Raw genomic sequence first — 15,697 nt, forward strand, 5'->3', positions numbered from 1 at the left:
ACGAGAGAGATTCCAAGCCAATCAGGGCATTATTACATTTACCCTCTTGGACAGGGACCTGGAATTATATTGTCAACAACACTGCAGGTACATCCTGCAGATTACACGTGGAGTTTGAGAGCACCAGTGGTGCATGCGGTGTCTGTCTAGAGCACATACAGTAGGGCAGGGTCAGTCAGTCTATTTTTATCTGCAGCGGTGACTGAACTAAAGAATGAGTGGATTGGGTGGTCTGTGGAATGCCCCATGCTTCCATAATAGTTGGTGACGATGAGGGTGCTTGAGATGATCTGATGTCTGATTGGTCAGAGCGTCAGTCAATTCCATTTTTGCATGGCTTGTATTTTTTAGTCATTCCGAATATGGAAGCAGATATTACTCGGAGAGAAGGTCCCTGCTTGAGAGAGTGAGTAGAGGTTCACACTGTCTGCAACTCTATCTAGAACCAAATAGACAACAGCTTGGTCGCCCTTTGTATCAAAAGAATAGTTTTTTCGCCCCTCTGTTTTTTATGGTTTCGGAGTTCTACCAGTCTGTGAACATATTTTTGCTTTATTACTAAGTCTGTGAAGTCCTCCACCCAAAAGTGGATGTAGTGAAGGAGTGTGTCCTGCCTACGCAACACTGTAGGGATTGGCTTGTTCAGCCGCCCAGTCAGGTCCGGCTTGGAGCCCTTCGAGGTCATTTTATGAGTGGTCTAGAAAAAGCGACCAGTGCTTTGGCCAGGGATGTTGAAGTCTTGACGAAGGATGATTCATATATATTTTCCAAGATCAGGGTAGTTTTACTACCACTCACTTCTTTAGCGACAAGACGAAGGGACTGCATGGACTATAAGACTGGTATTCCTCCAGATGGGAGGAGAGTTATTTATTTTTAAATAATGTGATGGTGTCTGGATCCCCATTTGAGATGTATTTAAAGGTATCTCATTATACAGGTCATACAACAAGATGGAGGCATTTAGAAGATGTCATTTAGCTGACAGTTCATCCTGTCAGGGAACCTTACTGGTAGGAACACACGTACACCACAAAGAAACAGCTAGAGGGCCCTCTACCAAGAGAACGAGGACTCACAGTCCACCCTGTCCCAGGTAGCATCAAGCCATTTGCAAGAGGGACACAGTAGGAAGGCACTCCCTAATCTGCCCTTAAAGATCCAGGAAGCGTATAAACTAAAAACCAATTATTTCTTTAAGATTTGATTGTATACTTAGCCCTATTGCATTTCAACACATATACAGATTGCACTTACAAAATACCAGGGAACAAGTTGCTACTATATGAATATTTTCAGTGCTGTTTGTAAATGTAATGTTACATTTATACTCAGTCCTTCCAACATGTCTTTTTTACACTCTACATATGGTACTCGCAGCACATCGCAGGCGACTGAGGCCGAGTGAGGCATTTCCTGGGTCCTGCATTATATTCTCTCGTTTCAATGTTATGTGAATGACCATTAGGAATTGTAATACAAGCTAGTGAACGATTATGGCTCTGAAGGAATTCTAGATCGGTTCTTTAGTTTCAAATGCCTGATCTCAACGTTATGCAATTTCAAATGATGTCCTGGATGTTTTAGATTCTTTGTCTAGGTTATACAAAAATGTATGTGTTTATTACATGTGTGATACAATTGTCTGTGATGTTAATGTAAATGAATGTCTAAATAAACCATACAGTTCTAGTAATGAATAGTACATATAAATCAACACACTCTGCCATGAAGCTGTATGGTTTATACCCAGATTGGTTAAGTCAATATTCTTCAATAACATAATTCTGCTTACGTGTGGTAAAGCTGCCAGTGAGTGGCTCAGACTGGCCTTCGTCATAGATTGAAAAAATGGCCACCGTGTATTCCGTGAGCGACGCAAGCTTCTCCAGAGGGTAGGTTGAAATTCGATCCACCTCGACCTGCATAAAATAGGCACTAGCTTTAAAATGTTTATAGGAACATAATGTAAACTGCTACAAAACACATAATGAAAGGGTTCTTTCTTGGGACACAGTGGTGGAAGAGCCAACCAAAACTGTTGACTTCATGGATATTTCCACATTTGTAACTATATATCTAAATCTAAGTAGGCATTTTAATCAACTTAAATAGGTGAAAATGCACTCTTAAAATCACTTTATATTTGTGGTTGAATGAGTTGGATTGAAAACATTTAAGCCACTATTTAGCCCTGGGAAGAGGCACCATTTTTATGGGCTGGCACGACAGTGCAGCTGTCGCCAGACAATTATGTGAGCATAACTAGAGAGGTTCTTTGGCCCCGCCCACATGTTGGGAGCCAAAAGTACATGTTGTGATTGGGCAGAAGCTGTGTGCTTTCACAAAAAAAGTGCTTTCCCTCCACACAGCTGTGATGATTTTGTGTATTTATCCAGCTGTCTGAGGTTGAACTTTTACGGTGTTACACATCTGACAAAGTAATGCTATTAAAGTGTCTTAGATAACTAGATAGCTGATGGTGTTCTCTGTAGTAGGAGCACAGGTGAAGGGAGCAGTCATTAACCTACATGGACTTTTAGGTTTGTCTTGCCAGTGCAATTGGCACCTGATCTTTTACCCTACATCAATATTATCCTACAGTTCTTTGCTTCCACACTAATACATATGAACTCCCATACCATTTTGTCAATTACTTGTAGTGCTTCCCATTATCCTAAAACATTCCTGTAAAGCCAGACCTATTGGCATTGCCTGTTATCTGTTTATTACAGGGTCATTCGACTGGCAGGGGAGAATGGAACACTGGTAGCAGCTATCATTCTGGTGATGTAAGAACCACAATGCAGCTATAACCGTTGTACCAGATGGAACCCAGGGATGCGGGGATGGCAGACACCACATCAAGACTGCCTGCACCTCTTAAAGCAGAGAAATTCTGTTTGTTCTCCACTGCATCGCTGGCCACCCATGAGGAAACCCAGGGTTCCCAGGCCAGACACTACAGTAATAAAAAAGATTATCTTTCCATGGATGTCCAAGCTTGCCACAGGGAAATGGGAATCCCAGGGGATTTCTCTGATGATGCTAAGTGCATGATTTTTACCAACTTATAAATCATCTTTCAACAGAGGATGCTTGTGAATCTAGGGTAGGGAATCTTAAAGATTCCTTCCTCGGGTTCCCAACGGGGTAGACTGTCGGGATGCATGTCCCCTAGCTCGAGTCCTGGAAGTTTTTCTCTAGCCTGCTCTGCATGTGTGGCAAATTGGGGATGAGCCCCTGGGACCACTTAAGCATGCCAAGATTGTTGCAAAAGACCCTAGGCATGCTAAACACGCCTTAATGGTTGTTACTTTATGTTTAGGTATTGATACTGCAATGTTTGTAATTCAAGTTTATTAATGCAAGTATTAGGTACACTAAAAGCTGTTTTCTCAAAACAAACTTTAAACACTTCTCTTCGACCAAATGCTTTCAATCTGTTTGTCTACCGATAGTTTCGTACAAAAGACCTCATACTTTATACTTGACATTACCTTTATGCTTTATGTCTAGAACATGATTTTTATTCTTTATTTTGAATAGGATAGTTGTGTACCTAAGAACTTAATTGCTTTCACAATATATATTAGAAAAACGGTTGATTTATATAGTTATGCATCAGTCATACATATATAAATCCATCTAGATCAGCATGAATGAAGAACGAGGGATAAGAAAAGAAAGAAAAAGGAAGAGAAACTGGTGTATATAAAAAAATCTAACTTTATCATCAAATTGGATTAAGGGTACTCAAAATACAGACAATTATAAGTATGTTGGAAGGAGATGATTGACTTAATGATTCCTTCACTGAAAGTATTTCACACACTTTTTCACAATAATAATCAATAATTTTGCAGAAAACAGTGTGAAGGTCGACGTTTCGGTCTTTACATTTCCATTAATAAGACGATCTTCAGGACAAGTAGATTTAAAAGTTGACCCCTGGGGGGAGGAGCCAAGATGGCGACCGAGACGGCAGCGTAGACTCCCGGCTCCGTGAACCTCCGTATCCCGCACGGATATCCTGCATTAGATCCTCAGCCTGAGCTATGCGCCCGTGTTTGTGAATGAGAGCGGCAACCGATCGAGTGATTCCGAAGTTTCTGGCGGCTGTACCGCCGGAGAAACGGGTATTTGCAATTTGCGGCCTGTGCGGCCCTGGAGCCGGGACCTCGAGTGGACACCTTGGCCGGGTGGCAGTTTAACAACAGCGGCCTTTGGTGACTGGGTGGAGTCGGACTGCCGGATCGGTGCGACTATCGGCCTACATTTCGCCGTGGTCGCTTCCTACCACTAAGCGGAGCGGAACAAGTGCATGCCCGGGGTGGCAGTTCCACGACTCTCCGGTGATTGCCTCTACCTTCGACGGTGAGCTGCCCGCACGCCGCCCGTAACTCGCCCTGATTCCTGCGGGCTGCTCCCGGATTTCGCGGGCGCTGGTCCGTGGTGGGGACGACTGTTGCCTGGGACTACATACCGGATACATTTTTGATCTGCCTCTGGAACCCTGTTTGCCAGCGACATGGACCTTGATGCGCTTGCCCCTGGGTCCCGGTCCCAATACGGGTTGGACCTACCCGGCGGCCATCTTGTCACGATGAAGTCTACCATCCTGTCCACCAGGTCACAGCAGGATCGGGAGTGTGCGACTCTGGGGAGCGTTGCGGAGCGATCGCAGAGAGCTGTGCTGGGGTACTGTGACCTTCTGGAGGCTCTCGGTGCCCTTCATTCCACCTTGCTTCATGGCGTTTGGGTATTGGGGAGTAGGCTTGATGGTGTGGCATCAGCGTTGGGACAGTTGCGGCCTGCCTGTCTTCCGATACACAGGGACTCCCTGCACTGCACTCAGGACGACAATGTCGGGGCCACCCCTGTGCCTAGTGACCAGCTGGAAACTCCGGACAGTCTACTATTGTGTGATCGGCTGGCTGTGGGTCTGATCTGTCCCGGAGGTATTGGACCTGAGTGGGGGGGGGTGGCCTTGTCCGGTGCGCGGCCTCCGGCGACCCTGGGAAAACTCAAGCAACGGTTGTCTACTCTGGGTGATTCCGCCTTCCTGGACCTTGTGTGCAGTGCAGATCCTGGGGCAGCACTGGGAAAGACGTTCCTCCATAATGCTGACTGGGTTGGTACTCAGAGACTTCCACCCCACCGGGGTGCGTCGCTTCCTGTTCGTTTTTGGACGCTCCTTTACCGTGTAGCATTGGACATGGCGCCGGGTCGAGGGGTATGCATGGGCGGATTTGCCAAGAGTGGCCAAGGATAAGAATGATCTTTCAGAGGTGGTCGGCTAATAGGCGGGCGGGCTCGGGGTTGCGTGCTCTCATGGTATAACTGTCGGTATAGTAGGTGCAAAATGCTCCCCATCTTTCTTTGACATGGTCGATTTTGTGTTGCTTACTGTTTGCTTTGGGGGAAACATAATGTGCGGGAGGGAGACGCCGGGGGCATGTTCTGAAGGCCCTCCTCCAGTTTATTAATACTCTCTCTACCCCCCCTTCTGGTGGGGTTCTTTTCTTACTCCTTTTTCTCTGTTTCTTCTATATTTCGGGTCTGGTTCCAGGGCGACAGGCACACTGCTGGGGGGGGGGGGCCGTACTCATCTGCAGAGGTGCAGGGTGGGGGGTTGGGGGAGGGGATTCTTTAGTCTTTCATCTCTTTTTTCCATGGCCTCCTTTTTCTTCTCTGATTCTTCTTGTTCTCTCTTTTCTGGGATCAGCGTGGTACACCTCCTTTGTTGTGAATCGTTGCCTTTTCATGTGTGCCACAATTTCCGGGGTGTTCTCTGGGCTTTAGGGCAGGGGACTGTAGGCGCAGCTGGGCATGATATTCTTCCCCATCCTGAATTTCCTGTGTCTGCGCCATTGATCCAATAGATTGCTGTTTATTGCTTACGTTTATCATTCTGCCTGCCTCTTATCGCTGTTGGGAAATTGTTTGGCACCTGATCCTTCTGTCTTTTTCCATTATAAAATGAAAACCCTTTTTATCCTGGTGTCCTACCTGCGCTGTTCACTGGCCTGACTATATTAGCATGAAGATTCTGCTCCCCGAGGTGCTGCCTGTGTTAACATTTGATCTCTGTTGCTCTGACTGCTTAGCGGCCGGCCCCGGGGGGTTGTAGGCCCATACTTGTTATTGACTGAAATGTCAATAAAGGTTTTTCAAAAAAAAAAAAAAAAAAAAAAAAGTTGACCCCTGGATGTATTTTTCTTCTATATTCCAATATGAATGTTTCAAACAACTGCTCTCATTGTTCAGCGGTTAATTTATGAAGCTTTGAGATCGATCTTGCTTTTATAGTGCGTTAGCAAAATCTAGTCAGTCGGGTATCGTTTAATTCAGAATTCTGAAGAAACCAATGAGGTGTAGTGTCTTAATCACAGAACCTGATAAACGCATTGACGCTCACTTCTTACTCTGAAGTCTATTCAGCCATTCTCCAGATGGTAAACAGCCAGATACACAGCGTATTAAGTGTGGCTCACTGGTTAGAGTAGGCAAACCTGGAAGCAGAAGTCAGCCCGGGACCAGGGTTCAATTCCCGGCTCGGCTGGGTCTTGAGTCCTTAAATTGTCCATGGACTCGATAATTCTCGCTCCAGTGCATACTCGATTCATGGGTTCACACTCTGCGACTCTGGGCAATAGCTTGCTTAATCTCCACAATGGCCCCTCGCGGCGGGATGCCTGGCTTTCACCTTGTGGATGCCCTGCTGGGTTATCTCACAGGGGAATACCAGGACGGGTTCCCTAAGCAAGCGCTTAGAGACCGGTTGGTGATTTGCGCTATATAAATATCTGCACATTTACACATTTACATTTACATTAACACCCGACTGACTAGATTTTGCTAACGCACTATGAAAGCAAGATCGATCTCAAAGCTCAAAGACAAGGTAGAATGAGAGGAGACTTAGAAACAGGTAGAGGCAGACAGGAGGTAAGATAGTGAGAGAAAAGTAGAGAGAACAGTGAGGTAGAGGGGGCCAGTATGAGAAAGTGTATGAAACAACAGTTCATGTTAATAGAGTACTAAGGCAGAGAGAAACGTAGAGAGTGAGGAGGGTGTAGTAATTAGAATCCCCACTAAGGCAAACCCAGCAACCCAAGAACTCTGGAAAGGAATGCAACTCTCCACGACCTGGAACACAGGCAGAAGAGAGCAGCACTCTCTTTCAGAGACAAGATATAACACACCTTCCCTTCTCCTTTAAATTAAAAAAAACGAAAACATAAAGCAGAACATAATATTTAACTCACTCTTAGGAGTGACAGGAACTCTTGAGCTCCTCCTAAGACCTACATGAACATCCCCAGCACCCCTGACGTCATCTTCAGCAGCTTTATCAGGCCTGCTCTTGGTGGCAGTCTTCGCTTTGACAATTTTGGCAATATTCCACCAATGCTCACCCATAACCTGAACAGCACTGTTTCCAATCTTCACAACTTTAATAGGTTTAACAAATATATGTTCTCCCTTTTTTGAATAGGAGTTTTTATCCTGACCATGTCATCAACCACCATGGGAACAGTTTTAACACCTTTCTTGTGATCGTACCAGATTTTCTGTTTCATTTGAGACTCAGACAAATTAACACGCACAATGTCCATGAGCGTTTCTACATCAGACCCTGATTTGATCCATTTGTTCATCCAACCAAGTTTGAAAGTGGTGTTGGCTTTGCGTCCTCTAAGTAGTTCAAATGGTGAGACTTTGGTCGAGGAATGTGGAGTGGTCCTGTAGAACCTCAACATGCTGTTCAAGGATTTTACCAAATCATGGTTCCCAACCTAGCCCACTTGATGCACTCCCCCATCACCCTATTCATTCTCTCAACTAGACCATTTGTCTGGGGATGGTACAAGGAGCTTTTAGAATGTTTTATTTCACAAGAAGCAAGAACATTTTCAACTTCAACACTCACAAATTAGGTCGCATTGTCAGAGACAAGTGTCTCAGGGAAACCTTCTCTCAAAAATACCTCACCTAAGAATGTGACAAAACTAGAGGCATTGGCTTCTCTTATAAGCTTAACTTCAGGCCATCTGGAACTATAGTCCATAAGTACAAGAACAAATCTATGGCCACACGAGAAATTATGAAAAGGGCCCATGACATCAATGCCCACTTTGATCCATGGTCTCAATGGACACTCAATAGGCAATAAAGGAGGAGTCACAACTTTTAGGCTCTTATCAGCAGCACTACACACACAACAATTGGTGACTACATCCTCGATCTCGACATCCATTCTTGGCCACCAAATCTTTCCCGGATGCAACGTTTAGTAAGCGTCGTGCCCAAATGTCCTTCATGAGCATGTTTAATAATAGCTTGTCGAATAACATGAAGAGGAACAAACTTATCACTTCTCAACGAAAATACCATCTTTAATAGTAATTTCCTCCTCAACCTTGCAATAAGGTTGTAAAAAAGGAGATAGGACCTTCTCTCGCGGTCAAACTTTTTTACAAAATCACAAACTTGTTGAAGCAAAGCATCTTCATTCAATGCATTCCTCCATGCCTCTTCAGAACTCATGGCTGGTTCAGGCAAATTTAATGCAGCTACAAAACAATCCTCACAGTCTTCTTCACACAGTTCACTGAAAGCCACATCATCACCCTCATCTTTCTTTTAGGGAAAAATGGAAAAAAAATCGTCTCTATCATTCTTGCCACCGGCAATGTGAGACAAATCATTGCAGCAACCTAGACACCATTCTCAAAATCCTTGGTGTACAACATTTATTGACTCCAGCACTGAGAATAGAGACCAACGGGTTGTGATTCATGAGCAACTTAAAACGTTTCCTCAAATGTACGGGCAAAACTTCTCAATAGCCCCAAGACAAGCCAGAAGCTCCTTTTCAATAACTGAGTATTGTACTTCAGCATCTCTCAGAACTCTAGATGCAAACGCCACAGTGTTTTCCCTGTCACCAATCCTTTGAGTCAAAATGCCTCCAAGCCCAACTTGGCTTGCATCAACTGTAATGTAGCAAGGTACGGCAGGATCAAAAGGTTTGAGTGCATTGCTTATACTCAACAAAGACTTAATAAGATCAAATGCAGAGGCACACTCATCCGACCAAGAAAACATCACACCTTTCTTAAGCAAATTACTGATAGGACGAACTACGGTGGCAAAATCATGAACAAAGCGGGAATAATATTCACATAAACCCAGAAGTGATTTTACACCAACTTTGTCAACGGGAGCAGAAGCATTGATTATTGCCTCAACTAAGCCTTGTCTGGGTTCAACACCTTCTTGAGTTAGCAGATGACCTAAATACTCCACCTCAGTACAGAAAATTTAAAATATTTCGGATTTCAAAAATGTCAAGAACTCTGCGTAGTAAAACATCGTGAGAAGAAGCATCCTTTGCAAAAATCAAAACATCGTCCTGGAAAAAAAGAACTTCATCAACTCCTTTCAACAAATCTTACATCACTCTCTGAAACACTGAGGCGGCAGATGCCAAACCAAAAGGCATCCGTCGGTATCGAAATGTTCCAAGGGGAGAAATAAATGCAGTTAAATGACATGACTCGGGATGTAGCTCTATCTGATGATATGCACATGCCAGATCTAGTTTGGAAAAATACTTAGCTCCCTTGATGTATGCAAACAAGTCATTGATCTTAGGCAGGGGATGGGAATCAACCCAAATATCTTTATTGAGAGACCTTAAGTCCACACATACTCTAAGTTGCCCACACCTTTTTCGAGCCACAACCAAAGGAGACAACCACAATGAAGACTCAGTGGGTTCAATGATCCCTTTATCACACAGACTCTTCAACTCTATGTCAAGATCATCTCTCACACTAAATGGGACCCCCCCAAGTTTGTGTTTAACCGGGATAGCATTTTCTTTCACTATGATTTTATGTTTGAATCAATGAATCTTGCCCAGCTTTTCACAAAAAATAGAAGGAAAATCTTCCTTCCATTTTTGTCCACTGTCACAACAACTGTCAACTAAAACCTGTTCTTTGGCCCCTGGCTTTAAAATTATTCCGAAAAGCCTCTGGTAAAACCAACCACGTATGTTGAGCCCTTTAAAAGCGGCATAAACTTTTCCTCTTATCTTCCTTCCTTAGAATTCCATTTCATCCTTGATGAAACCTAGTAACTCAATATGACGTCCTTCATAAGAGACAGGACACCGGTCAGGAGGTGCTAAAGTTCTTCCACCCCAGGTTTATTCAAATAATTTCTGGGTAATCATGTTGATCCTGGCTCCAGAATCAACCAATAGCTTAAGTACTTTTCCAACAACACACACCTCAGAAATGGGGTCTACACATTTCGAAGGATCACCAGTCACAATTGCGTTAGTGACCACACACAAAATTGTCTGTAATGACAGAAACAACCTCAGAGTCTGATTCTTCCTAGAATTCTTGAGTTTTAAACACACCTTAGCAAAATGCCCAACCTTTTTGCAGTAGTTACACGTAACATTGACTGCAGAACATCTCCCACCTTTGGGATGTGGAGAATTTCCACATCGTGTTGCTGTTAATTAAATTAGAAGTACCAGCTTTACTTTTGACAGTGATGCCATTACTACTACGCACATTCTTCTGTTTAGGTTTGCTTACAACAACAGCACCTATAGACTCTGAAGGTTTATCTTCAAGTTCTTTTAGAGAAACAATGGAAATGTCAATGCTTTTAGCTACCTTAATGGTTTCTTCTAAGGAGGGATTGCCCATTGCTAATAATTTTTGTCTTTTTTTTGTCTCTACATTGACAAACAAATTGATCGCGGATTAATTGATCAGTGAATCCCTCAAATAAGCATACTGCAGCTAATCTCAAGACAGAGATGTAAGTATCGACATATTCCCCATCATTTTGCTTTCTCTTAAAAAATGTATGACAAAGAACCATAAGACTTGGGTGCTTGTCAAATCTATTTTTTAACTTGATAAGCGTTTCCTGATACTCATCAATGTTGTCACCCTCAGTCCTTGGAATGTCAGGCAGGTGTTTGAAGATGGAGCTCCCTTCAAACCCCAGAGAGTGTAGTAGTAGACATTTTTTCCTTTCTGCGCAAAATCTTGATGCCCCTATTGCCCCCAAATAGGTTTTAAATGCATCAACCCAAATCTCCTATCTCACAGGTGGTTCGCCAGGATTGTCCAAAAATGATGGTGGTGGTGTAACTGATTGCATGGTACACATATTGTAAGGAAAAATATGACAAGTTACAATAAGTTTAAGAACTGTTAAATTTCAGATTAAATAATTATATAGAGACCAACATTTTGTAATAATAAAAAAAATATTAGAAACAAGGTGTGTGAATCACCGTGATCCACAATGTAGTAATTGTGCTAAATAATGGTTGAGACAGATTTGAGAATATGCTTAAAAACAAGGTGTGCGAATCAGCGTGATGCGGAGTTCATGAGCAGAACAGAGAAGGCTGGACTACAAAAATAATAAAAGTTGATGCCAAATGGACAAAACAGGCCGTGCGCCTCGGCGATGACACGCTGAAATATGTGTTGCTAGTAAATACGCTGTAGAAATATTAAAGTAGCTGTCCATAAACTAAAACAAGCTGCGCGTGTCGGTTAAGACACGCTGAAATAGGTGTTGCTAGGTTGCACAATGCTACCAGAAAAGAGGACATAGCAAAATGGCCGAGCGTGTCGGCGCTGACATGCAGAAGAGACGCATTGCTAGGTTTGAACCTAGAGGCCAACACTGTTGCACATGCGCAAAGTAAAACAATTTGGTAGAAACGCTTCGGAGCGGGATGACCCGTATCCACGAAAACAGTGGAAAGTTGCCTGCACAGAAACGACTCAGCCAAAGAGCTGTCCCCCTGAAGACAGGAGCTCCAAGTAAGCGGCTCGAAGAACCACGCAGCAGGAACAGGAGCGCAGATGTGGGAGGAGGCTGACAGTAGTCACACACACAGATGTCCAGCGGCAAGATGAAACAGTGCAGGGAGCAGCAGGACGGTGCGGCTGTATTCTCACACAACTCAAACACAGTCAATCTCTCAACCCTGACAGCGAAATAGTATGAAGAAAACTTGCGTGAGCGGGAACTTGGCTGTATCACCAGCAGCAGACCAGCAGAATGAAACTAGATCGCCAAGGCAGGAGAGGTGGAATCGAAGAAGATATTTAGCGGAAGGACTCCCCTAACGAGGAACAAAGTGTTGATCGAAAAAGAAAACAGCAAGCAGAAGGCTCGTCCCTGTAGCAGGATCGTCGCCAATAAAATGTAGTAATTGACTCGTAGCCAAGTATGGAAGTATTTATTCAGTAGGTACACGGTTGTGGAGCACCAAACAGCAGCTCCACCAAATACAGGAAAGCATCAACTGCATAACATTCCAACATAAACATTCTCAGAATCCCCACTAAGGCAAACCCATCACCCAGCAACCCAAAAACTCTGGAAAGGAATGCAACTCTCCACAACCTGGAACACAGGCAGAAGAGAGCAGCACTCTCTTTCAGAGACAAGATATAACAGCGTGAAAGGTAGAAAGACAGATGAGGAGTACAGAGAAAGAGGTGAAGTAGAGAGTCAAAGATGAGGTAGAGAATGAGAGGTAGATACAGATATAGAGAGGCTGAGGAAGAGGAAGAGTGGGTTAGCTTATGCTTTCCAGAATAAGTATGTCAGACATGCTGGGCACTCTTTGTAGCGGAAACAAACACTTTCTGTCCAGCCTAAAGCTCGGAGAGATCAGGATGTGAGCAGAGTCTAAGGCTCTACCTCAGTCCTGTTTCCTAAACTTTTTTCACGATCATCACACAAGGTCAGGTGACTGATGCACTATCAAGCCAGACCTAATGACGTAGAGAATACAAAAGGAATAGTGATAAAGGAGTAGGGTAGTGAGAGAGGTGAGGTAGAGACAAATAGGGAGAAAGAGCGCAGAGGGATGCAGAGAGCTAAGGTCAAAAAGTCAAAATATATTGTTATTTCGGGGTGGGGTGTTTAACAAATGTTAAGTTAAATTTAGAGGTCAGGTAGCGTGAGGGGGTCGGATGGAGAGAAGAAGTAGTGAGAAAGGTGTGCGGTAAACAGAGAGCTGAGGTAGAGAAAGATGAGGTCAGGTAAAGAGAGCTGAGGCTGAGAGTTAGGTGAAATAGATGATAACAAGGTGAGAAGGAAAGTAAGGCATCGAGAGAGGACTCGGTTGGAGAGAGAGAGTTGAGGTACAGAAAGGAGACAGAAGCAGCGATATAGAGGGAGGCCCAGACTGGTGTAGACAGAGATATGGTTATGAAAGGGAGAGGTAGAGAGAGGTGAAGTCTATTGAGAGAAGGAGGTGAGGGAGACATAGGTGAGGTAGAGAACAGGTATAGAGAGGGGGTACACAGATGTAGAGATAGGTAGATAGAGAGGTAAAGAGAACAGAGTGAGGAACGAGAGGTGAGGTGAAACAAGCAGAGAGTCATGAGACAGGCTAGTATACTTTAAATGCCACTAGCTGCCTAGAAGTGCAAGTGTTAAGGTTAGCAGGCCACACTAGCACTATTACAGAGGCAGCTTGGATTAGTCTGAAAACGTTACCAGGGGAAATTGCCCACTTTGCCATGCCTCAAAATGTATCTGATCAGCAACAGAAGAGCTATGCAGCACCTCCATTTCATCCCTTTAAACTCCATGGGGAGCCCCTACAGGCAGGTGGACCATCTTAATTGCTACTGGTAGTATGAGTGTTCCTGCCATTACCTTCAAAATCAAACCTCTGCGCTCACAGTCAACAAAAGAAGAGGTAATTTGTAGTCATGGATCTCCATGGGCCAGATTTATCAAGGCCTTGGCCTGAGGCCAGGTGATAAAAATTAGAGAGGCTACTCTCTTGGATTTGTTGATGAATTTCATCAACCTTTATAAGATCCAGGATCTTGGTTTGTGTGCGGTTTTTGGCTTCTGCTAGGTTGAGCTTTGTGGCAGTGGAATGCCTCATCCTGCTTTTTACTGTTTAAGAAGCGGATTCACGTGTGCAGCATCACTTTCCTTGTCTGTGTGTTGCCTCAATGTCCTCCTTACTGCTTGGTATGCCTTCATAGATATTGACGGGGCTGAAGAAAGAGGACAAAGTGATAATGGATTCCTTACAGGTAATCTTACACTGAGTCTTGCTCTTCCTTGTTCCAGTTCTCCATCACACCCTTTGGCCCCGGAAGTGGTGGCCATTGTTGTGGTTTGTGCTTATTATTTACACAAAGCACTCTGAGCAAAGAGAAATTCTTTAAAAAACACGTGATTAGGGTTTTAGATGCCTGTCACTGAGGTTGAATCACCCTCACAGAAAGGCCTGGGACAAGGAAGAATAGCCCTCTGTAATGAAGAATCGGGTATTTCTGCCGGATTAAGTCATGTTTTGACAGGAGCAGCATAATTGAGGCTCCACCCTTACATGTCACAGACGTGCAGTTATATACGTGCACCTGACATTATATTTACTGTGTGCCTGAAACTTATTAACGTGTGTGACACATTTAAACACATGGCTGAAATGTATTCACTGTAGAACTTAGAGATTTATAAATGTGTACACTAATGTTTAGTTTAAACATGAATCATATTTTTATTTACATTCTACAGTTACACTTCATATTAGATTTGCTTAAGTAAACATGAATTCTTTTGCTCACGCTTTGCAGTTTATTAAAGTTACACTTGTGCATGTATAACCATGTAATCGAAGTGCATATTAACACTCATTTATGTTAGTCTGACTATAAGCCTCAGTTGAAAAGTATTTTCCAGCTTGCATGCTATCTCCTTCTTTGCAGGTTTAATATTTTATTGGTTAGAAAAAGGCTCATTATCTGCATTAGACTAATGATAGAGTGGCCTGAGAGAGATCTGGCATTGAACGTGGAGAAACAATTTGTCAAACAAAGCTTTCTGTTCTTCGTGTGCCAGGATGGCAAGATGTTCAAGGCTGAAAAAGGTAGCCTTAATTATTAAACGCGTTGGGATCTCAGAGCAATGTTGCAGTAGCACATGAACAGTATTCTGATTGGATGCTAATGGTGTGAACAGTGATAACACACATTTGAATCTCATGTTTCTTTTATATAGGTGTTCACACACCTTTGAGTTAGTTCTGCTGAGGAGTGCTGTTGGAGAGGTACAGACCTCTCTGCTTTCCCTATTCTTGTGAATGCCAAACACTTATTTCCTTTTATTTTGGACTTCTACTGGAATCTGATCACACTGACACCTTTTGCTTATATGCTGGTGAACTAGAAACCCTTAATAGATGATTCTATCTTCGACCCATGTAAGAGTAGAGAAGGGAAATGTCTTTATAGAACACCTGTTTGCTTTTATTTGCTATTACATGACTGTGGCTGTCACAATTCTGTTTTGTTCTAAGGCATCTCAATCAACCAAGATATTTTACTTTGCCTATTGTACTAATGTACTTATCACATATGCATATGCTTCGCATATTGACTTGATTGGTAATCCACATAAAACCCTTTAAATATATTCATTGATTCCTGGTCCTCATTGTCGAGTCACTTAGGGCTTTGCAAGTTAAATTATATTGTTGATGTTTTTGCCCATTCAATGCTTCACGTCAGCTTTAAAGGTCCAAGAAATTTGTGAGTACAATCTTCAACGACTTTGATTAGAGAGACCGCAATTGGTAAGATCCAGGACACTCCAGCATGAC

At 43.4% G+C, this 15,697-nt stretch overlaps 1 protein-coding gene across 3 annotated transcripts in view; it reads right to left on the reverse strand.

Moving 5' to 3' along the window:
• The window catches only part of COL14A1 (collagen type XIV alpha 1 chain), a 513,241-nt gene that overhangs the window by 239,759 nt on the left and 257,785 nt on the right, over window positions 1-15,697 (reverse strand). For all 3 annotated transcript variants that reach the window (XM_085605041.1, XM_085605042.1, XM_085605043.1), the window contains one exon: window positions 1,796-1,922. In XM_085605041.1, coding sequence (XP_085461167.1) covers window positions 1,796-1,922 — 127 coding nt within the window. The remainder of the gene's footprint in view (window positions 1-1,795; window positions 1,923-15,697) is intronic.

The sequence above is a fragment of the Triturus cristatus genome, chromosome 5_1, assembly GCF_964204655.1.
Source record: "Triturus cristatus chromosome 5_1, aTriCri1.1, whole genome shotgun sequence".
NCBI classification, from domain to species: Eukaryota; Metazoa; Chordata; class Amphibia; order Caudata; family Salamandridae; genus Triturus; species Triturus cristatus.